This window comes from Aethalodelphis obliquidens, unplaced genomic scaffold (assembly GCF_003676395.1).
Source record: "Aethalodelphis obliquidens isolate GAN/ISIS:26980383/991018 unplaced genomic scaffold, ASM367639v1 scaffold26, whole genome shotgun sequence".
NCBI lineage: Eukaryota > Metazoa > Chordata > Mammalia > Artiodactyla > Delphinidae > Aethalodelphis > Aethalodelphis obliquidens.
This window is the reverse complement of record NW_020837970.1, coordinates 21,369,012-21,385,795: the sequence shown is the minus strand read 5'-3', so window position 1 is coordinate 21,385,795 and position 16,784 is coordinate 21,369,012. Positions and strand designations below refer to the sequence as shown.

General features: G+C 61.1%; 1 protein-coding gene across 2 annotated transcripts in view; it reads left to right on the top strand.

Moving 5' to 3' along the window:
- The window catches only part of CSPG4 (chondroitin sulfate proteoglycan 4), a 35,268-nt gene extending 20,145 nt beyond the window's left edge, over positions 1-15,123 (top strand). For both annotated transcript variants that reach the window (XM_027123677.1, XM_027123679.1), the window contains exons 3-10: positions 321-3,842; positions 5,189-5,671; positions 6,004-6,180; positions 7,816-8,014; positions 8,094-8,228; positions 8,328-8,494; positions 11,922-12,105; positions 12,423-15,123. In XM_027123677.1, coding sequence (XP_026979478.1) covers positions 321-3,842; positions 5,189-5,671; positions 6,004-6,180; positions 7,816-8,014; positions 8,094-8,228; positions 8,328-8,494; positions 11,922-12,105; positions 12,423-14,251 — 6,696 coding nt within the window. In that variant the 3' untranslated portion in view covers positions 14,252-15,123. The remainder of the gene's footprint in view (positions 1-320; positions 3,843-5,188; positions 5,672-6,003; positions 6,181-7,815; positions 8,015-8,093; positions 8,229-8,327; positions 8,495-11,921; positions 12,106-12,422) is intronic.
- Positions 15,124-16,784: the final 1,661 nt, after the last annotated feature.

The window sequence follows — 16,784 nt, the reverse complement described above, 5'->3', positions numbered from 1 at the left end:
AGAGGGGAGACATGAAAGAATCTAGGCTGAATCTCTAGGAAAGCATCTTGCTGTATGACAGGTCTGTGTGGGCAGGGACCACATCGGATTCACATCGGGGTCCCCTGAGCCCATCCAGGCCTGGCACAGAGATCACTTTGGTGAGTGTTTGGGGGATGCGTAAAGAGATGGCAGGAAAGGGAGAGGAGTGGCGTGAGAAGCCTTTGTCCTAGGCCCTCTGCTCTGGGGACCCCAAGTGTGGGGGACCAGTTATGCTTTTACTGCAGAAGTGATGGATTCAGTGTGCCTCCCCCATCCCCCATTCCCCCGTCTCTCCTCAGGTCAGATTTATCCTGGGCCAGGAGGAGGTGAGGATGCAGACCCTGGCAGAGACACTGCTGAGCGACTCCATTCCCCACACTGTGGGGCTGACCGTGTCAGACAGCTGGGCCTTGTTGTCAGTCGATGGGCTCCTGAATGCCTCCGCCCAAGTCCAGCAGGCCCCCCTGGAGGTCCCCTATGGGCTCTTCCTGGGGGGCACCGGGAGCCTTGGCCTGCCCTACCTGAGCAGAGCCAGCCGACCCCTGCGGGGTTGCCTCCACACAGCCACCCTCAATGGCCGCAACCTCCTTCGGCCACTGACCCCAGACGTGCCTGAGGGCTGTGCTGAGGAGTTCTCTGCCGGTGATGACGTGGCCATGGGCTTCTCTGGGCCCCACTCACTGGCTGCCTTCCCTGCCTGGGGCACTCGGGACGAAGGCACCCTGGAGTTTACACTCACCACACGGAGCCGGCAGGCGCCCCTGGCCTTCCAGGCAGGGGGCCGGCATGAGGACTTCATCTATGTGGACATATTTGAGGGCCACCTGCGGGCTGTGGTGGAGAAGGGCCAGGGCACCGTATTGCTCCACAACAGTGTGCCTGTGGCCGATGGGCAGCCCCACGAGGTTAGCGTCCACGTGGATGCTCACAGGCTGGAAATCTCCGTGGACCAGTACCCCACACGAACTTCCAACCGTGGGGTCCTTAGCTACCTAGAGCCACGAGGCAGTCTCCTCCTTGGAGGGCTGGATGCAGAGGGCTCTCGCCATCTCCAGGAACACCGCCTGGGCCTGGCTGTCAACGTCTCCCTGCTGGGCTGCCTGGAGGATCTCAGCATCAATGGTCAGAGACGGGGGCTCCGGGAAGCCTTGCTGACTCGCAGCATGGAGGCTGGCTGCAGGCTGGAGGAGGAGGAGGAGGATGCCTACGGCCCATACGAAGCTTTCTCCACCCTGGCACCTGAGGCTTGGCCGGCCATGGAGCTGCCTGAGCCCTGCGCCCCTGAACCAGGGCTGCCTCCGATCTTTGCCAATTTCACCCAGCTGCTGACCGTCCGCCCACTGGTGGTGGCCGAGGGCGGCACAGCCTGGCTGGAGTGGCGGCACGTGCAGCCCACGCTGGATCTGAGCGAGGCCGAGCTGCGCAAATCCCAGGTGCTGTTCAGCGTGAGCCGTGGGGCCCGCCACGGCGAGCTGGAGCTGGACATCCCGGGTGCCCAGGCACGGAAAATGTTCACCCTCCTGGACGTGGTGAACCGCAAGGCCCGCTTCGTCCACGATGGCTCCGAGGACACCTCCGACCAGCTTGTGCTTGAGGTGTCGGTGACAGCTCGGGGGCCCGTGCCCTCCTGCCTTCGGAGGGGCCAAAGGTACATCCTGCCCATTCAGATAAACCCCGTCAACGACCCGCCCCGCATCATCTTCCCGCATGGCAGCCACATGGTGATCCTGGAACACACTCAGAAGCTGCTGGGGCCGGAGGTCTTCCAGGCCGATGACCCAGACTCCGCCTGCGAGGGCCTCACCTTCCAGCTCCTCGGTGTCCCCGCCGGCCTCCCTGTGGAGCGCCAAGACCAGCCTGGGGAGCCAGCGACCGAGTTCTCCTGCCGGGAGCTGGATGCGGGCAGCCTAGTGTACGTCCACCGCGGCGGGCCCGCCCCAGACCTGACGTTCCGGGTCAGCGACGGGCTGCAAGCCAGCCCCCCGGTCACGCTGAAGGTGGTGGCCGTCCGGCCGGCCATTCAGGTCCGCCACAACACGGGGCTGCGCCTGGCCCAGGGTTCCACTGCACCTGTCTTGCCCTCCAACCTGTCGGTTGAGACAAATGCTGTGGGGCAGGATGTGAGCGTGCTGTTCCGACTCACCAGGGCCCTGCAGTTTGGGGAGCTGCAGAAGCAGGGGGCGGGCGGGGCGGAGGGCACCGAGTGGCGGGCCACACAGGCCTTCCACCAGCGGGACGTGGAGCAGGGCCGCGTGAGGTACCTGAGCACCGACCCGCAGCACCGGGCCGAGGACACCGTGGAGAACGTGGCCCTGGAGGTGCAGGTGGGCCAGGAGACCCTGAGCAATCTGTCCTTCCCAGTGACAGTCCAGAGAGCCACGGTGTGGCTGCTGCGGCTGGAGCCTCTGCACCCCCAGAACGCCCAGCAGGAGGCCATCACCACAGCCCACCTGGAAGCCACCCTGGAGGAGGCAGGCCCGAACCCCACCACCTTCCACTATGAGGTGGTTCAGGCCCCCAGGAAGGGTAATCTTCAGCTGCAGGGCCTGCGGCTGTCGGACGGTCAGAGCTTCACCCAGGATGACCTGCAGGCTGGCCGGTTGACTTATGGGGCCACAGCACGTGCCTCAGAGGCAGTCGAGGACTCCTTCCGTTTCCGGGTCACAGCCCCGCCACACTTCTCCCCACTGTACACCTTCCCCATCCACATCGGTGGTGATCCGGACGCCCCTGTCCTCACCAACGTCCTCCTCTCCGTGCCTGAGGGTGGCGAGGGCGTCCTCTCTGCCGATCACCTCTTTGTCAAGAGTCTCAACAGTGCCAGCTACCTCTATGAGGTCATGGAGCAGCCCCGCCACGGCAGGTTGGTGTGGCAGGGGGCACAGGACAGTGTCCCCGCGGTGACATCCTTCACCAATGAGGACCTGCTGCACGGCCGGCTGGTCTACCAGCATGACGACTCTGAGACCACGGAAGATGACATCCCCTTTGTGGCTACCCGCCAGGGCGAGGGCAGTGGTGACGTGGCCTGGGAGGAGGTACGGGGTGTCTTCCGGGTGGCCATCCAGCCCGTGAATGACCACGCCCCTGTGCAGACCGTCAGCCGCGTCTTCCACGTGGCCCGCGGTGGGCAGCGGCTGCTGACCACCGATGACATGGCCTTCAGCGATGCTGACTCCGGCTTTGCTGATGCTCAGCTGGTGCTGACCCGCAAGGACCTCCTCTTCGGCAGCATCGTGGCTGTAGATGAGCCCACTCGGCCCATCTACCGCTTCACCCAGGAGGACCTCAGGAAGAGGCGGGTCCTGTTCGTGCACTCGGGAGCCGACCGCGGCTGGATCCAGCTGCAGGTGTCCGACGGGCAGCACCAGGCCACAGCGCTGCTCGAAGTTCAGGCCTCAGAGCCCTACCTCCGTGTGGCCAACGGCTCCAGCCTTGTGGTCCCTCAAGGAGGCCAGGGCACCATCGACACAGCTGTGCTCCACCTGGACACCAACCTAGATATCCGCGGTGGGGATGAGGTCCACTACCATGTCACAGCTGGCCCACGCTGGGGGCTGCTGCTCCGGGCTGGCCAGCCAGTCACAACCTTCTCCCAGCAGGACCTGCTGGATGGGGCCATTCTCTACAGCCACAACGGCAGCCTCAGCCCCCATGATACCCTGGGCTTCTCTGTGGAGGCAGGGCCTGTGCACACAGATGCCGCCCTACAAGTGACCATTGCCCTAGAGGGACCACTGGCCCCACTGCACCTGGTCCAGAACAAGAAGATCTATGTCTTCCAGGGGGAGGCGGCTGAGATCAGAAGAGACCAGCTGGAGGTAAAGGGCTGAGGGCGTGAGCAGGGGTATGGGCCAGGTGAAGGGGATCCTTCCCTCCAGCCTTCATGCCACGCGTGCTTGGATGGTTTGGGATGTGCCTGTGGTGGCTTCTGGGCCAGTGTGTGTATGTGCCTTAGGTATGTAACTGTACATGTGCATGTTGGGTGCCTGAGGGTTTCTGGGGAGTTTATTGTACATACGGCTGCCTATGGGTTACGTGTTCCTCCACATGTCATGTGCACACATGTACATGCTGTGGCCAACTATTCAAATTCCTGGGCCCCACCCAGACCACAGACTCTGATGTGGAGCCTGAGAATCTGTATTCGAACAAGAGTAGGCTCTCTGGAGGATTTTAACAGGTACAAACTTTGAGGACTATAGGCCTTGAAGACAGGCTTGGTTGCCCCCACCGCCCAGCTCCCATGTCCTCAGTTCTTTTTTTTTTTAATATTTATTTATTTATTTTTATTTTTGGCTGCATTGGGTCTTAGTTGAGGCACGCAGGGCCTTTGTTGCGGCTTGCAGGCTTAGTTGCCCCGAGGCATGTGGGATCTTAATTCCCCCGACCAGGGATCAAACCCACGTCCTCTGCATTGGAAGGTGGATTCTTAACCACTGGACCACCAGGGAAGTTCCCCATGTCCTCAGTTCTTTCCCCAGACCAGACCTCAGGGTCTGGACAGGGCTGCTGACCACCCAGGAACCTCACAGAACAACCACAGGCCATCCAGCAGACCCATTGCCTTGCTGTGCAACCTCACACCAGTTGCTTGCCCTCTCTGGGCCTTATTCTCTTACACTGCCAACTTCTGAGCCTCTTGTGGTTCTGGCTGTCTGGACTTTAGGGCAGACTGTGACTAAACATGTCTGTTGTCGGGAAGTCTTCTGCCGGGAGAAGGCAGCATTTGAGCCAGGCTTTGAAGAGTCTGGGATTTAACAGCAGAGAATGAAGGGACAGTATTCCAGTCAGAGGGACAGAACAGGAATGTGAGTTTGGGGGTGGTGTGTAGCCTTTTATGGCTGGACCATCAGATGAGGAAGCACCTTCCCTCCAGGCCCTAGACTGGACTAGGGTCTGCAAGCTGCCTGGGGCCTGTACTGTAGGAGTCTGTGTCGCTGAGAAGGATGGGGCGCCCTCTTGTGGCAGTAGCATGGCAGGGGGAGTCAGTGTGTGTGTGCGCACATGTGTGCGACATATATGTGTCTCTGTCCAAACATTTGTGTGTGGTGAGACTGTGTGTCCGTGTCACTGAATCTGAGGATGTGTGATTGTGTACGTCGCCGAGGGAGTGTGTACCTCAGAGGCTTCAACAGCCTCCTTCTGCGACCCCTCTCCTAACCAGGCAGCCCAGGAGGCAGTGCCACCGGCAGACATTGTGTTCTCAGTGAAGACCCCACCGAGCTCTGGCCACCTGGTGATGTTGTCCCACGGCGCCACGGCGGCCGAGCTGCCCAGCCTGGACCCTGTGCACAGCTTCTCTCAGGAGGCGGTGGACGCGGGCAGGGTCCTGTACCTGCACTCCCGCCCTGAGGCCTGGAGTGATGTCTTCTCCCTGGATGTGTCCTCAGGCCTGGGTGCGCCCCTCGAGGGCATCCACGTGGAGCTGGAGGTGCTGCCCGCTGCCATCCCACTGGAGGCGCTGAACTTCAGCGTCCCCGAGGGCGGCACCCGCACGCTGGCCCCTCCACTGCTCCGCATCACTGGGCCCTACTTCCCCACGCTGCCGGGCCTTGACCTGCAGGTGCTGGAGCCACCCCAGCATGGGGTCCTGAAGAGAGAGGAAGGACCTCAAGACAGGACCCTCAGCACCTTCTCCTGGAGAGAGGTATGGTCAGGGAGGCCCAGGGTGCAGCCCAGCTCTGGGGGCAGAGTCTGGGGGTATGCACAGATAGGAGGCAGGAGCCCGCGTTTACAGAGCACCTCATCTCACCCTCCCTCACTGGCAGAGAGAGATGAATGTCCCCATTTCCTCCACTCCTTCATTCCTTTGCTCTGGGAGAAATGATTGTCCCCATTGCCACCTGCAGAAACTGAAGCTCTGGAGGAGTCAATCTCCTCCTGCACCCAAAGGCAGGGCATGAAACGTGCTGGGCCTGAGACCCACCATGGGTCTCAGGCCTGCTGGGGCCTGACCTCTAGCCCTGGGCCTGCCTGCAGGTGGAACAGCAGCTGATTCTCTATGTGCATGACGGGAGCGAGACGCTGGCAGACAGTTTCGTCCTAGTGGCTAATGCCTCAGAGATGGACCGCCAGAGCCGTCCCGTGACCTTCACCATCACCATCCTGCCTGTCAACGACCAACCCCCCATCCTCACCACAAACACAGGCCTGCAGGTGAGAGCATTCTAGGACCACCTCCCACCTCCCCTCACAGAGAGAGGCCAGCACATAGCTCCCCGTCTGTGAGCCTCAGTTTCCTCCTCTGTAAAATGGGGATCCTGCCACATGCCTCACTAGGTTATTGGGAAGAGAGAAGAGCAACTGCACTGAAAATAGAACACAGGTGTGGGGCTTTATCACTGGACACTTATAAGTGCAATAGACAGCCTTGTGAATGGACATGCTTGGTCCTGCTGTTCCCTGGACTCACCCTCATCAGGAAGCTTTTTCCATGGCTCAGGACCAGGACTCCTGAAGAAAGCTCTTTCAGACCCTTAAGGGTGGATTCCAACTGCTCTCTACTCCCACCGCCAGCAAGTGAAGGCCACCGCTTGGCTGGCCGATCCCCTGCCTCTTACGCTACTGCAGAGTAGTGGTGCTGCCATCCAGCAGAGGTGGAAGTTGAGGCCCAGAAAGGTGACGAGACTTCTCCAGGGTCACAGTAGAAGTCACTGGTGGAACAGAAAGGGTGTGGCTTGACCAGGGCCGCACAGCAGGGTAGCAAATGGGCAGGGCCTTGAATGCTGACTTCTAGAGTGTGGACTCTGGGTCAGCAGCAGCCATGGAAGGTTTCAAAAGAAGGCTGACTTGGGCTGCCTGTGACGTGGGGCTCTGGGAATCTTTGGTCGTGTAGGATGTGCCTGTGGAGAGCAGCCCCGTGGTGGGGAGGCCAGCAGAGGTTAGGTTTCAGGCTAAGGGCTGCCCTGGACCCACAGTCAGATGGTGCTGTGTAGCACTTCAGCCACCAGGTGGTGCTGTCCACCGTGTTTGTGCCAGGAGCCCGGTGCTAAAGCCTGGCATCTATGCCTTGCCGCCTTCTTTCCAGAGCTCTGGCTGAGGTCAGCCTTGGTGGGGGAGGGAATCCGAGAGGGCTCAGTTTTCCAGGTATGGGAGCCCCTCCCCAGTACCGCTCATAAGTTGCTGACGCAGCAGGACCTGTAACAGGACCCTTGGAACAGGAACAGGATCCTGCCCTGCTCGCAGGTGGGAGGCTTGAGGGGGGATCCCCTTCACTCTGAGCGTGGGGTGGGGCTGCCTGCCCCCAGGAAGCCTTCACCCACCTGCCTGGGGGCTCGTGATTGCACTGGAAACACCTGGGCCCCCATCCCAGTGCTGCAAGACCCTGGCCTCTCCAGCTCACCAAGCCTCCCGCCCCATCCCTCACCAGGAAAGGGAGCCCATTTCTAAGTATCCTGGGCAGACAAAAATCACGATTCCCATCGTGTGCCAGCCCCTGCCCAGACTCACCATGGAGGGTCTGAAGGGAAACCCCTGCCCTGCCAGTGAGCCACACTGAGCAGCACTTTGGGTCAGGGTTGGGGATCTCTGGGGAGGGGGTGAGAGCTGGGGTCTTCTTGGGGTTCATGAGCTGGCCTTGACGGACAAGCAGGACTAGAGCAGATGGAGAGCAGGGAGCCTGGGCGTGGGAGCCCTGGGCCAACAGGGGAAGATGAATGAGGTGGAGGGCCCTTTGCGCAGGGGAGCCCAGATGGCAGTGTGGTTGGAGCCCTGATGGTGGCCCCAGGGCCAGGGAGGAAAGAAGTGGGTAAGCTTGGTGGGGGCAGAACCTTCGCACGCTTGTATCCCCAGATGTGGGAGGGGGCCACTGTGCCCATCCCTCCGGAGGCCCTTAGGGGCACAGACAGCGACTCAGGCCCCGAGGACCTGGTCTACACCCTTGAGGAGCCCAGCAACGGACAGGTGGTGCTGCGGACAGCGCCGGGCGCCGAGGTCCACAGCTTCACCCAGGCCCAGCTTGACGGCGGGCTCGTGCTGTTCTCACACAGAGGTGGGTGCCGAGGGGTGGGGGTGCCCCGAGGATGGGCGCCGGCGTGGGCCAGCGAGACCCAACTCCACGTTTGTCCTAGGAGCCCCAGACGGAGGCTTCCGCTTCATCCTATCTGATGGCGAGCATACTTCCACTGGACACTTCTTCCGGGTGACGGCCCAGAAGCAGCTGCTCCTCTCACTGGAGGGCAGCCGGATGCTGACCATCTGCCCAGGTGGGTGTGCCATGCCAGGGGCAGGCTGCCTCCCCAGCAGTCACAGGCCTTGCCCTGCCTCCTGGTCAGAGGCTGACCGGCCCCTTTTGCCTCTCGCAGGGTCCATCCAGCCACTCAGCAGCCAGAGCTTGAGAGCCAGTTCCAGCACAGGCATCGACCCCCACCACCTGTTCTACCGTGTGGTACGGGGGCCCCGGCTTGGCCGGCTATTCCACACCCAGCAGGGCAGCACCGGGGAGGCCCTGGAGAATTTCACTCAGGCAGAGGTAAGGACCACTCTCTACAGCCACCGCTTAGACTCCATCCAGCGTCAAGTGGCCCACTCTGCCCCTGGACACACGTGTAGACACGGGTACCAGCTCCAGCCTCGTTGGCAGCCACTCCCTGGGGCTGCCGTGGTCCAGGTTCTGCATGCCCCGCCCTCCAGGAGCTACCAGGCTGGTAGGGCAGATGGGGCTTAGCGTTCCAGGGGGAGGAAGAAGGATGCGGGGAATCAGGGCTATAGGGTCCCAGGGCAGGGATCAGGTTCTGGGGCTTGGCTTCCAGAAGGAACTGCTGTTGGACCCTAGGGGGCTGGAAAAGACACACTGCGTAGGGGACCCTAGACAATCCAGTGGCTGGTGAGGGGCAGTGTTTGGTCTGGAGGGAATAGAGTTTGAGGTAAAGGCAGCTGTTGGGCTTGTGGGCAGAGGTGTGAGCCTGGGGCTCAGGTCAAGAGCCAGCCAGAAGCAGAGTGGGTCCTGAAAGCAGACGAGTGGACAGAAGCAGACGAGTAAGTCAAGCTGGGAGTGGAGCTGCCATCCATCCGTCGTGGCAGCTTCAGGACACAGCTATCCCAGAGCACAGCAGAGGCCACCAGCCGTGGGAAGAGGCAGACCTCTAGGCTGCCTCTGCTGGCATCACAGAGCTCTCTGTGCTAACTGTGCCAGTGGGGCCAGCAGCCATCGCTTAAATTAAGGCCCCTTCTAAGTGCAGGAGGTACCAAGCATTCCAGGGCAGCCTTGGATCTCCCTGAAGGCGGAGTGCGGTGGAGGTGGTCTTTCAGGCATGGGGAAGGAAGTAACTTTAACGAGGGTGGGAAGATTTCTCAGGTCGCTGACATCAACATCCCCCAGGCCTGGGTTCTCTGTTCTCCCAGCTTCTGCCATGGCTCCCTTCCTGCCCCTCCCCACAATGAAATATTGAGCAGGCTGCAGCAGCTGTGCACCTGAATCCCTGGGAGGCTTTGTCATCGGATGCCCAGGAAGGGGGAGGGAACAGGATGAGCCCTTCAGGCCCCTCCCCCACCCTGCAGTGCTTCCCTCACACCCCAGCAATCTGAAGGACTGAATTGAATAGCCACCAGGGGGCCAGGCTGGCAGCGCCACCCAGGGAAGCTGGGAGGAGGCTTCGTGGCAGACACACCCTCCCCCCTTGGAGAAGTGGGCAGGGCAGGACTGGGTGGTATCTGACAGTGCCACTGTGCCACAATACTCTGAGCTGGGTAGGGCAGGGACCAGGTGTCCCCATTTTACAGATAAGGAAACTGAGGCTCACGAAGGTCAGGTGACTCTATTTAGAGCCCATGGCTAGTAAGAAGCAAAACCAGGGCTATGCCTTCGGACTGCTAGGCCAAGATTCTTTGACCAAAGGACACTACTGATTCCCGGAGGTCAGGGACCCCTCCCCACCTTGCCTGTGACTTACTTCATCCCCAGCCAGACACCTCCCACCCACAAGTAGCTCCTGTACGCAGGCATCCAGGCTGTCACCCCCACTCCTGAGGGTCTCCGTTTCCTTCCTGCCCACCCGTCAGCCTGAGCCAGAGGTTACAGCTGGCAGTCCTCGCGGGCCACAGCTGGCCCACAGATGTGTCTTATTTGGCCTGCACATGCATTTAATATTTTAAAATTAGGGGAATCACACACACCCAAAAAAACCAAAACCCTGATTTCCGTTTCTTCAAAGGCCTGTGTTCCCTCTTCCGGCCATCAGCTGAAGAGCAGCTACCCCTCTGACTGGGCTCTGCTCCCCTTCTCGACCATGCGGGGCTCCCCACTTCACCACAACCCCGCTGCTCCTAGAATCTCCTGCACACCGTGACCCCAGTCGGCTTCCATCTCACTATTGCATAAGTCTTGTTTTTCTGAGAGAAGGAAAATAGTTCCCTGTGTCTCCTAAGAGGGGAAAACAGAAGATAAGCCAAGAGGACACACTGGGATTAGAAGGGGGAGGGAACGGATTTCTTGATGGAAGTGGAGACTATTCCTTGGTGTTTAACAGCGGAGGGCCCTAGAGAACAGTGGGTGTGGCTGGAGTGGAGTTGCCATGGGAGGAGTTGGAGGAGGTGAGGTCATGGGTAACGGGGTCACATGGGGTCTTTGAAGCCAAATGGTGGCGAGCCATTTCACTGTCTGAGCAAGAGAGACAGAACCTGACTTTCGTTTTTAAAGACTCACTCTGATTTTTGCATGGTGGACAAACTGTAGAGGGGGGTGGAGCAGGGGCCAAAGCCAGGACACAGTTAAGAGGCTCTTGGGGTAATCCAGACCAGAGATGATGGTGTGTGAGGGGTGGAGAGGAATCAGGGGTGACTCCAGGGTGTGGGGCCTGAGCCACTGGAAGAACAGAGCTGTGCCCTCTGGAGTGGGAAGGCTGGGAGAGGTGGGGCAGGTCAGGGATTGTCTGGGACATGCTGAGTTTGAGATGTCCCTCGGACATCCTCGAGGAGCTGCCCAGGAAGCAGGTGGCTACGAGCCTGGAGTTCAGGAGAGCACAGCCCGGGCTGGAGATACAAATAAGGGGGTCATCTCATGGCTGGCATTTGAGGACATGAGACCCACTAAGAGCACATGGGCAGTGCCTGTAGACAGAGTCTCAAGGCCAAGCCACAGACATTGCGGAGAAGGGGAGGGACCAGCCAGAGCATCTGTGAAGAAGCGACTAGTGAGGTTGGAGGAAAACCAAGGGAGCAGAACTTCCTGGAAGCCACCGGGTGGGCTGGGGGAAGGAATGCTCAATTGTGTCCAGTGCCTCTGAGAACCAGCCACCGGGTCCAGCAACACAGAGGCCGTCGTGCCCTTGGTGACAACAGGAGTGGAAGCCTGGGTGGAGTGCACTCGAGACAGCACGGGGGAGAGTATAGACTATTCTTTTTGGATTTTTGCAGCAAAGAAGAGCAAAAGTGCGGGAGGTGGGACAGCAAATGTTGGTGTAAAAAGTGAAGTCGAGAAGTTTCTTCTTTACGGTGGGCGGATAGCATAGTTGCGTAAGGATGGGAATAATCCGTTTGGGGGGAAATGGATGCCGTGGGAGAAAGACAGGAGTTGGTGGAAGCAGTGTCTTCACTAAGGAAGAGGGTAAGGGATTTCATGCAAAAGAGGAAAGGCCTGCTGTCGAGAGAAGCACGGATAGAGCATTGCTTTTCCCAGGGGCTCAGAGGTTTGAGGTGACTTGCCCAAGGTGGCAGAGCTGGGATTTGACACAGGCATCTGGCTCTAGAGCCTGGCTCTTCACTGTCACGTGACTGTTTTCTGGCGACCCACTGAGTTGGTGATGGAGAGCATGGGCTACAGACATAGAGCGAGGCACAGTGGGGAGATCCTCCAGGGAGGCTGGGCTCCGAGGGGCTGCCAGGGAGACCCAAGTGCCCAGTGCTCCTGGGCACCATGGGCTGGACCTGCCTCTCGTCACAGTAATGGGCTCTCCCCGCAGGTATATGCTGGGAATGTTCTGTATGAGCACGAGATGCCCCCCGAGCCCTTCTGGGAGGCCCATGACGCCCTGGTGCTCCAGCTGTCCTCACCACCTGCCCCTGACATGGCCGCCACCCTTGCTGTGACTGTGTCTTTTGAAGCTACCTGTCCCCAGCGCGCCAGCCGCCTCTGGAAGAACAAAGGTGAACAGCATGGTGGGATGGCAACGTTGCGGGGGATGGACACTGGGAGAGGCCCAGATAGGAGGGGACACAAGGCCAAGGTCAGCAGCTCATGTCAACTCCCAGGACCTGGTAAATTATAGGGAGGGTGGGCAGGTGGGGAGGCTTTGAGGTCAGAAGGAGGGACACGATCCTGGTCCTCCTGGGACCCTGAGCCCCAACCTGGGGTACCTGGTCTGAGGAGGGAGGGACAAACCTGGCCTTGGGGACCCTAATCTGAGGGTCCATGGCTCTCCCCTCAGTGGACGGGACCTTCATAGCCTGTGTCCCACCCCCAGGTCTCTGGGTCTCGGAAGGCCAGCGGGCCGAAATCACCACAGCCGCCCTCGATGCCTCCAACTTCCTGGCCAGCGTTCCGGCCCCCCGGCGCTCGGAGCACGATGTGCTCTTCCAGGTCACACAGTTCCCCCAGCGGGGCCAGCTGTGGGTGTCCGAGGAGCCCCTCCACATCGGGCGGCCCCACTTCCTGCAGTCTGAGCTGGCCGCAGGACAGCTTGTATACTCCCACGGCGGCGGGGGCACCCAGCAGGACGGCTTCCACTTCCGTGCCCACCTCCAGGGGCCCGCGGGGGCCTCCGTGGCGGGACCCCAAACCTCAGAGGCTTTCGCCATCACGGTGCGGGATGTGAATGAGCGGCCGCCGCAGCCGCAGACCTCCATCCCGCTCCGGCTCACCCGGGGCTCCCGCAGCCCCGTCTCCCGGGCCCAGCTGAGCGTGGTGGACCCAGACTCGGCTCCGGGGGAGATCGAGTACCAGGTGCAGCGGGCCCCCCACAATGGCTTCCTGAGCCTGGCAGGGGCCAGCCCGGGGCCTGTGACCTGCTTCACTCAGGCCGACGTGGATGCAGGGCGGCTGGCCTTTGTGGCCAATGGGAGCAGCGTGGCGGGCATCTTCCAGCTGAGTGTGTCTGATGGGGCCAGCCCTCCCCTGCCCATGTCCCTGGCCGTGGACGTCTTGCCCTCGGCCATTGAGGTGCAGCTGCGGGCACCCCTAGAGGTGCCCCAAGCTTCAGGGCGCGCCTCCCTGAGCCGGCAGCAGCTCCGGGTGGTTTCCGATCGGGAGGAGGCAGACGCAGCCTACCGCCTCACCCAGGGGCCCCGGCATGGGCATCTCCTGGTGCACGGGCAGCCTGCCACAGCCTTCAGCCAGTTCCAGGTAGACCAGGGCGAAGTGGTCTTTGCTTTCACCAGCTTCTCCTCCTCTCACGACCAATTCAGCATCCTGGCACTGGCCAGGGGTGCCAACGCATCCGCCACGGTGAATGTCACCGTGAGGGCTCTGCTGCATGTGTGGACAGGGGGGCCGTGGCCCCAGGGTGCCACCCTACGCCTGGACCCCACTGTCTTAGATGCGGGCGAGCTGGCCAACCGCACAGGCAGTGTGCCGCGTTTCCGGCTCCTGGCGGGACCCCGGCACGGCCGCGTGGTCCGCGTGCCCCGGACCAGGACAGAGCCCAGGGGCGGCCAGCTTGTGGAGCAGTTCACCCAGCAGGACCTTGAGGACGGGAGGCTGGGGCTGGAGGTGGGCAGGCCGGAGGGTAGCTCTCCTGGACCTGCCGGCGACAGTCTCACTCTGGAGCTGTGGGCCAGGGGTGTCCCTCCTGCCGTGGCCTCACTGGACTTTGCCACGGAGCCTTACAACGCAGCCCGGCCCTACAGAGTGGCCCTGCTCAGTCTGCCTGCTCGGACAGAAGCAGGGGAGCCAGGGAGCAGCGCCCCCACTGGTGAGCCAGGCCTGGCGGCCTCCAGCCCCACGCCCACCGCGGCCAGGGGGCGCTTCCTGGGCTTTCTCGAGGCCAACATGTTCAGCATCATCGTCCCTGTGTGCCTGGTCCTCCTGCTCCTGGCGCTCATCGTGCCTCTGCTCTTCTACCTCCGCAAACGCAACAAGATGGGCAAGCACAACGTCCAGGTGCTGGCTGCCAAGCCCCGAAATGGCCTGGCGGGCGACACGGAGACCTTCCGCAAGGCGGAGCCGGGCCAGGCCATCCCCCTCACAGCGGCGCCTGGCCAGGGGGCCCCGCCGGGGGGGCAGCCTGACCCAGAGCTGCTGCAGTTCTGCCGGACATCCAACCCTGCCCTCAAGAACGGCCAGTACTGGGTGTGAGGCCTGGCCTGGGCCCAGATGCTGATGGGGCCAGAGACAGGCTTGCTCAGGCCCCGGCCCCAGAGAGCCCTGGGGACACCAGGGGTGGAGGGTGCTGAGAGGAAGCCCCAGGGGTCCGGGACCAAGTGGAGTCAAGAGCTGCAACCTCCCCAGCTCACTCTGAGCCAGGAGAACTGCAAGGGGCCGAGGGCAGAGGCAGGCTTGGAGTCAGTCCCCTGCCCTGGAGCTAGTGTGGGCTGTCAAAACCAGAGCCACTTCCTAGATGGTCAGGACTCTGGGTCCTGGGTCTGTGACCTTGGGTAAGTCACACCTGACCCAGGCTGCTAAGAAGGCAAGGAGAAGAAAGGGAAGGGAGGGACAGATGGGGATTCCTGGCTTTTCCGCTCCAAGCCAGGCCTCCCCTCATCTCTGCCCCAGGACTGAGAGGAAAACTTTTTCCCTTGGTTTTTTAGGGAGATGGTATTTCCTGGAGCAGAGGGCAGGAGGAGAGAGTCCTCCCACTCTCTAGAAGGCATAAGCCAGTGGAGTAATGTATCCAGGGTGTAAGGTGGGGGGGTTGCTCTGGGATGGGTTTATTTAAGGGGCATTGCAAGGAAGCTATTTAGCAAGGTGCTGAGCTAGCCCAGACTGCTGGAGCCCCTGGGGTGAGGAATAGAGGAGGGTCTGAGGCCAGCTCATTCCCAGGGCCCCGCCTTGATGGGCTGATGGCTAGACAAGCATGGGTCTGTGGCCCCAGAGTGGGCTGGGCTGGGGAGCGGGCAGGGTCTCAGGCCATGGGCCCCCGCGGTGCCTGTGCTCCCCTGAGGACTGGGGCGGGTACTTGGGGACACTCGGCTCCATGGGGCCTGGATAAACGGTGCTTCTGGATAAGAGGTTCTGGACAGCCGTGTGTTGTTTGTCTGACCGTGCACTGGGCCCTTGGCCACACGAGCCTGCACTCCACCAGGGTAGGCCATCCCGCCAGACCTCAGCCACCAGGAGAGATGGGGCCCAAATTCCCACCTGTGGCCGCACTGCGCGGCTTGCAGGATCTCAGTTCCCTGACCAGGGATTGAACCCGGGCCACAGCAGTGAAAGCCTGGAATCCTAACCACTAGGCCACCAGGGTCTGTTCCTCTCTATTCATCTCTCAAGAGGTTGGAGCAGCAAAAATGAGGAGGGAGGGGGACTTGGGGATCCCAAGGCTGGGGGCAGAGGGGGACCACCAGAGGTGCCTTCCCTCAGCTCCCTGGAGATTTTCACAAGGCAGATTTCTGCTGGTCTTTACCCTTCCAACAAGAGGACCAGGAGTGCTGCTTCTCAAAGGCAGAGCAAGCAGCAAGGGTTCTGAAAAGTCAGCTGTCCCTGTACATGGCCCGAGAGTCCATCATGTGGTCAGCGATGGACCTGAAACACAGCATCCTCAGAAGGCCCTCGAGTTGCCGAGGAGCCACCACTCTCTGGTCCTTTCCCTCTAGAGGGTTTCCCAGGGTCATGGGCAATGGAGACAGATTCTGGGTCCCAGGGAATACCCCAAGCCCTGGAAGCAGGTTGACGTCCTCAGAAGAAAAGCAGCTGGAGAGCTGTCTGTGCTCTGGGGGGAGGTGGGAGGGGGTGGCTGAGGCCTGAGCACAGCTGCATTGGGGGTAGAGAGCACCGGCCAGCTGAGCGGCATCACCTATCCCTTGTGCTCGACATCTGTAACACCTGAACCGAGAGTTAGGGCAAGGGAGAAGATTCCCTCTCCCCGTGGTGCTGCCCCTGGACCACCCCTCCCCACAATGCCTTTCGCATTTCAGCATCCAGCCTCCTAGAGCCTCCCCCACGCTCAAAAGTTTCGGGGAGGAAACCCAGAATCCTGGTAGATCCCTGCCGGAAGGGCCCCCAGAGAACCAAGAGGGGATTGAGAAAGAGGAGAAGAGGCTTGTCCAGAGTCTTACACAGCAAGGCAACCATAGAGTAGACCAGAGGCACAGCCAACTCCTGTTGCCACACCGAAAGCCTCCGCCTCGTGGAACGTGGCCAGGACCCATAAGTGGGGGGCTCTGCAGAGATCCCTCCATACCCAGAGCTCGCGATCCTGGCCCCAGCTTCCTTTACAAGCCTGGTCTCTCCAGCACACCCCAGGCCAGCCTCATCCAGAGGCCCTGCCCAGGGCATCTCTACGCCACACCCCACACTCTGCCCAGCTTCTCCCGGGAGCTCAAGGCTGCATCCTCAGGGCCCTGATATCTGGGGCCGGTCTCCACCCAGGGCGACGACCAGTTTCCCGGGGAGAGTAAGCCGAGAAGAGGGTGATAGACCTGCCAGGCAGGATCTGGCCTCAGCTCAGGTTTCTCCAGAGGCCTGATGACACCCTCTCTGTTCACATGGCCTGGCCTGGCCTGTCCCCGGTGACCTGGCACGGGCTGACACTGATCCGGCTCCCCTCAAGCCTGGGCTGGACAGTGGGCAGGACCTGGGAGAGGGTCTTTCACTGGGACACCAACCTCGGAACCCATTCTAAATGCGGGGCCTCAATTTATTAGGTAAATACCTTGCAGATTTCAGATAT